The sequence below is a fragment of the Manacus candei genome, unplaced genomic scaffold, assembly GCF_025592945.1.
Source record: "Manacus candei isolate 608988 ecotype Guabito, Panama unplaced genomic scaffold, ASM2559294v1 h1tg000035l, whole genome shotgun sequence".
In the NCBI taxonomy this organism is placed as follows: Eukaryota; Metazoa; Chordata; class Aves; order Passeriformes; family Pipridae; genus Manacus; species Manacus candei.
The window spans coordinates 7,553,695-7,559,694 of NW_026138083.1; the positions used below are offsets into that span (position 1 = coordinate 7,553,695).

Sequence of the window (6,000 nt, forward strand, 5' to 3'; positions counted from 1 at the left end):
GCAGTAGATGTAAATCCATCAGACACACTTTTATTATGTTATGCAGAGATAGTCAAAAGACTGTAGAGTAACCTCCATGTAACACAATTTGAGATGTTCACTGTTCTAAGAAGAACAGTCGAGAGCTCTGACAACAGCACTGAAATGAAAAAATTCCTTCCAGGTCAAGTCAGAGAAGGAAAAGACTAAAAATAAGTCACAGCAGAAGAAACAAGAATACTAAAATTTGTCATCTAAGCAATGGAACAGCAAGTAAGCCTTAAATAACAACCCTCTCCCCACCACAATTCATTCCAAAAACCATGTTCATGACTTATTACACAATTAGCAGTGCTATGACACCATACAGTGCAACTGCTCCATAATGCAAGAGTCTTACCAATAACCATTCATTAACTTTGTCTTCTCTAATTAAAAATGACTCATGAAATAAGCTGCATTATATGATTAAGCTTTGAACAAACCAAAGCAAATTTAACTGAATTAAATTTAACTCTATACAGTATCTTGTTAATAATTTTGAAAATAAGTGCTGGAGAATGAACACCTGGCTGTAAAGTTCCTTTGAAAGGGCAGAAAGGCCTTTCCTCTGGAAAATGCTCCAGGGACCCAAAAAGGTGAAGGGAGCACAGCTGAGAGAAGATACAGGTACAAGGGAACACCTGCCAAGGCGACCCTGCCTTGGCAGAGGAGTGGACTAGATGATCTCCAGAGGTCCTTCCAACCCTAACAATTCTGTGATTCTGTGAAACCAATATAAGCAAAATATAATTTCTGCTCCTGGGTTATGGGTCACTACACCTTCACTAGTGCAAGAGGAAAGGCAATTGGATCCCCTAAGGCTTAAGATCTCAGTTTTACAAAACACAGCACAAGTCCAGCACTGACTGAAGAGGAGGAAGACCACCAACCCCAGCACTGGGTCCCACACCAAACAGCCACTGTGCCCCTGAAAAAATCAAGACTTACAAGTAACATCCCATGGCACCGAATTCAGCTTCCTGATAATGTTTCATAAACATCAAACAACATCCCATAAAGAGCAAGGTTTTGCCAACTTGAAGTGGAAGGCTCTTCACAGTTGGCATGGTCAGACACTTACCAGTTTTCAGAGCAAGCTTATTCACAGCCACCTTGCTGCCACACAACTATGACAGAGACCATTTTCTTGGTTTGTCCCTGGGACAACACCAGAACTCTGTCTGCCTTGCTCTTAGGCTTGTACTCTTCCATCATATGACAAACCATTTTAATCATTTTCTAGGCATTCTCTGATCCAGCCCCATCCAAGTTACCCCCCCATGTGCAATACAGATGTCATTGTCCGGTATTCCCTCACCACAACACTTCCAAAGTTCCACTCACACACTTTCAGTTGGTGTTTCCACTGCCTATCACCATCACCAGCCCTTTTCTCCTCTCCTATGTGCTTTCCATTTCCCTCCCTTCTGTCCCTTAGTAGATCACAGTTATAGTCCAAAACCGAAACTTCTACAAAACACTGCACATAACAAATCTTATTAATACTTAAAAGACCTGTGCTACCCGTTGTCTGAGACTCTCAAAGGAAAAGTGAAGTGCGTACACAGAATAATTTTAAAAAATTTTAAGAACCATATGGTTAGACCCAGGGGAGAGAGCAGGGGCAAGCAGGAGGATGTGACACGATTATTCACCAACTCTGATCCCCAGCCAACTGCCTAAACTACTTTAAACCAACCTGCAATATTTTCCCCTTCCTACCTACCTTCATCAACTTTATTTTAGCAAGACTTGTCTCTCCCTCACTGAAAACAAGATACTGACTGACTTTCAGAACTTGGTAAATCATATTTTTTAAACACCTCAGTCAGACCCAGTGAGAGGAACAGTGATAGCCTCATTGGCTGCCTGTGCTTTAAACCACTTTTCTTTTGAATTGGCTACCTCACTTCAGAATGACGGAAGAAGTAAGAGCACTGCCAGCAGAATCTGACAGTTTTCTACATATGGTTCTTAAATTATATAATTGACTCTATCGTCCACAATATGCACTTATTTCATGAAAGAAAACTGTTTATTCCCCAGACACATCTGAGGAAGAGGGTGATGAACTCCTGCCCATACAGCAAATGGGGCAGACTGCCAATTTTAGATATATATACTTATGTACTTTGAGCATAATATAACTATATATAGATATAGATATATACATATATAATATAAATATATAATACAACATATCTACATGTTTTTATTAATGGCTCCAAATGAACTGGGCAACAATCGCTCTCTCAAGCGGGTAGAAGGGGCTGCTGTTTGTAAATGATGTTTCTTTCACATTTCAGAAGCCTCGCAGTACACCCTTGGCAGCTCCTTCTTCTTAATTTTCAACAAAGTAACTTTTCCGTCCTTACAGAGGGATCAGACAACCTAGCGCTTCAGACCGTGACAGATCGAACTTCCCCGGCAAAGCCCCGCGCCGCGGGTGAACCACTTCCCAGCCTGCCGGGAAGGAGACGCGCTCTCAGCGCCGGGAGCCCCGGAATTCCCGGTGGAGCTCCCGCAGTGCTGTCACCGCTCGCACCCCCTGCGAGCGGCACCGGCTGCGGAGCGGGGCCGGTCGGGGGGGTCCTCTCGCTCACCTGCGGTTCATGGGCCGTACCCGCACGGCGACCTTCACCGAGGCCATGGTTCATCCCCGCCGGCCCGGCCTGGCCCGTGCTGTCCGTCCCCGCCCGCCCCGGGCCGAGCCAGGCCGCCCTATCCTGGGCTGTGTCGCTATGGCAACCACCGCCCTGCCCAGGGGGGACGGCGGCCGCGCACGGACAAACTACGCGCCACGCATTCGGCTTCCTGGGCAGGGCGGGGGAGCTGCGGGAGGAGAGGGAGGAGAAGGAGCAGGAGGAGCAGGAGGAGGAGGAGGAGGAGGAGGAGGAGGAGGAGGAAGAGGAGGAAGAGGAGGAAGAGGAAGAGGAAGGCTGAGAAGTTTTGAGAGAAGGGGAATGGGGTTAGCGATAGATACGGCGTGTGGGCCTGTAGGAGCTTCCCCATAGGGTCGTCCACCGCAGTATATTTATGGGAGGGGGCGTATGTGCCTATAATACCTATATATACATAAATATATTCATATATACACATATATCACAGAATCCATAAGGCTGGAAAAGACCTCTGAGATCATCAAGTCCAACCTACGACCCAACACCACCATGTCAACTAGACCATGGCTCCAAAGTGCCACGTCCAGTCTTTCCTTAAACACCTCCAGGGACAGTGACTCCACCATCTCCCTGGGCAGCCCATTCCAGTGTCTAATCACCCTTTCTGCGAAGAAATTCCTGCTGATGTCCAATCTAAACCTCCCCTGGCGCAGCTTAAGACTCTGTCCTCTAGTCCTGTCACGGGTTTCCCAGCGAGAAGAGGCTGATCCCCAGCTGGCTACAGCCTCCTCTCAGGGAGCCACCTGGCTATATGTACATATATGTATATATACACATATAAGAATGTGTATATATATAAAAATATATCTATATGTGTATATATATATCATATCTTTTATATATATCATATAGAGAGATATATTTTATACACTTTTATATATATATAAACACATATATACACATATATGTATATAGTGTGTGTGTATATATATATATATATGCCCACCTCTGCAGATGTATAACTACCCATTATACATAGAGGGAAATCTATATTTAGAGTTATAGATAGGGGTATCTATATATACACACCTATATATATCCCTATACGCACTCCTATATATCTCTCCCTCTGTATATACACACCCCTGTACATAGAGACACACACAATATATACATAATATATATTTATATCTAAATACATGTATATGAGGGGAGAGAGATATCTACATAGATATATAGGTATAGATATCCATATCTGTAGATAGAGACACAGAGATTTATATCTCTGGATATATATTTTTTGCCTTTTGACAAGGGCACAGAGTGACAGGACAAGGGGAAATGGCTTCAAACTGAGAGAGGGCAGGGTTAGATTAGACATGGGGAAAAAATTCTTCACTGTGTGGGGGGTGAGGCACTGGTACAGGTTGCCCAGAGAAGCTGTGGACACTCCATCCCTGGAAATGTTCAAGACCAGGTTGAACAGGGCTTTGAGCAACCTGGTCTAGTGAAAGGTGTCCCTGCCCATGGCAGTGGGGTTGGAATGAGATGATCTTTAAGGTCCCTTCCAACCCAAACCATTCTGATTCTATGAAATAATAAATATTTTTATTTGTTTGGAGTTGTCAATGCCTGGAAACTACACCCAGGATAGAGGCACCATTTAAAACACTGTATAAACATAGTTTAATTCAAGTCACTGAAGTGTTACCAGCTTGAAGCCAAAAAAAAAAACAGTTGCCAAGACAGAAGATTTCAGACCCAAATACCTCAACTTTAGCAGTGACTCCTACTGACAATTTATTGTTTCCAAAACAAGGAAGGAGTAAAGAAGTGGAGGTGACAGTAAAATCATCAGCTGATGAGCAGTTAGCATCGATGGCAAGTGGGATCATGTAGATGAATGAGCTGACCTGGGAAAAGAAGGAGAGAAGTGGAGGGAAAGTGAGAGATAGAAGGACCCCACATTTACACCCCAGAGGTGTTGGGGGAAGCACCAGGATCAGAGAAACACAGACAAGACAGAAGAAATTTGGAGGATAATTGACTGCTGGAGGTGGTCAAAGGGGATGGGGTGGAAGCCCAACAGACATTGAATGACAGCTGAAAACCAGGACAAAAAGAGATGCCACAGCATGGAGAAAGGAGAGGATGAAGAAAGAAGACACAAAAGTGATGTCCCCCGCAGTGCACCAGATCAACTGAGAGATGAGGTACGTTTGAAGGGAGAAGTCAGGTCCAAGCGGTGGTTTTATTGCAAAAGAAAAACTATTATATGTTCAACTTGCTTGAGAAAGAGAAGAGGAGGGATGAGAACAAGAGAGGGCCAGGGCAAGAGGTTAGAAAGCCACTGGTGCAGCAGCTTAAAAGAGAAGAAGGAGGAAGAAATATAGGGCCACTAATAGGAAAAATGGAGGAAGGAACAATATACAGAGAGAGAAGAGCACATTGTTGGAAATCCAGGAAACTTTCAACTGCCAGACAGGACCTTTGGTCTGGAAGTCAGAGATTAAAAACAGTTTTGAAGTTTTGGAGATGGAAAAGAAAGTAGTGGATTTATAATGTGGATTTTTCCTGAGGTTTTCAGTACTGTGAGAGGACAAGCAGAGGGGAAAGATGCAAGGGGGGAGACAGTTTGTGGTGCTGAGACAAACTCAAGGGTAAGAGAAAAAAGTCAGGAGAAATTTCAGCACCAGTGTCAGAGTATCTTGTATCAGAGGTCACAGAAGCACCAAAAAAGAAGGGGAGGTATCAGCTGTGCTGTGCAGAGAGGTGTTACAGTGGGAGAGAAAGAACCAGGGCATTGGGAAATCACAGGAAGAGCAATATTTGCTTAAAAATCATCCAAGGACCAGATCACTCTGGTGAGCACGGGAGCTGACACACCACAGCAGGGAGACCCCCACTAAGGCATCGAGCAAATTGCTAAAGCCTATTGAAAGCTTTATAGAGGACCTGGGAGATGGCAACAAACTGACAAACAATAGCACAAACAGATTAGAAAGACAAGAATAAGTAAAAATTGTATAAGAAAAAATAGACATGTACACATACGCATAATAAGATTTTTTTTTTTAAAAGCAGCAGTAAAAAATACAATTAAATGTAATGATTTTTGGCATGAATTAGGGCTCCTAGGATAGTCATCCAATATGTAGCCTAATTTGTAGAGCATGTACTAACTTCTCTCAGACAGTTGTGCTTCCCCTCTCTCTGCTTAGCAAAACTATTGAAATACATCTTGTTCAGTAAGTACATCTCCACATGCTGTGTTCTCGAACATCAAGCCATCAGGGATAAGAGTTTCTCCACCCTCGCAGATCCTTCTGCATCATGGAAAACACTTTTTCACTTTCCA

At 43.7% G+C, this 6,000-nt stretch overlaps 1 protein-coding gene across 1 annotated transcript in view; it reads right to left on the reverse strand.

The window, feature by feature from the left end:
* The window catches only part of KIF16B (kinesin family member 16B), a 140,763-nt gene extending 138,000 nt beyond the window's left edge, over positions 1-2,763 (reverse strand). Inside the window, exon 1 of the mRNA XM_051792666.1 lies at positions 2,625-2,763. Within this exon, the coding sequence (XP_051648626.1) occupies positions 2,625-2,671 (47 nt within the window). The 5' untranslated portion in view covers positions 2,672-2,763. The remainder of the gene's footprint in view (positions 1-2,624) is intronic.
* Positions 2,764-6,000: the final 3,237 nt, after the last annotated feature.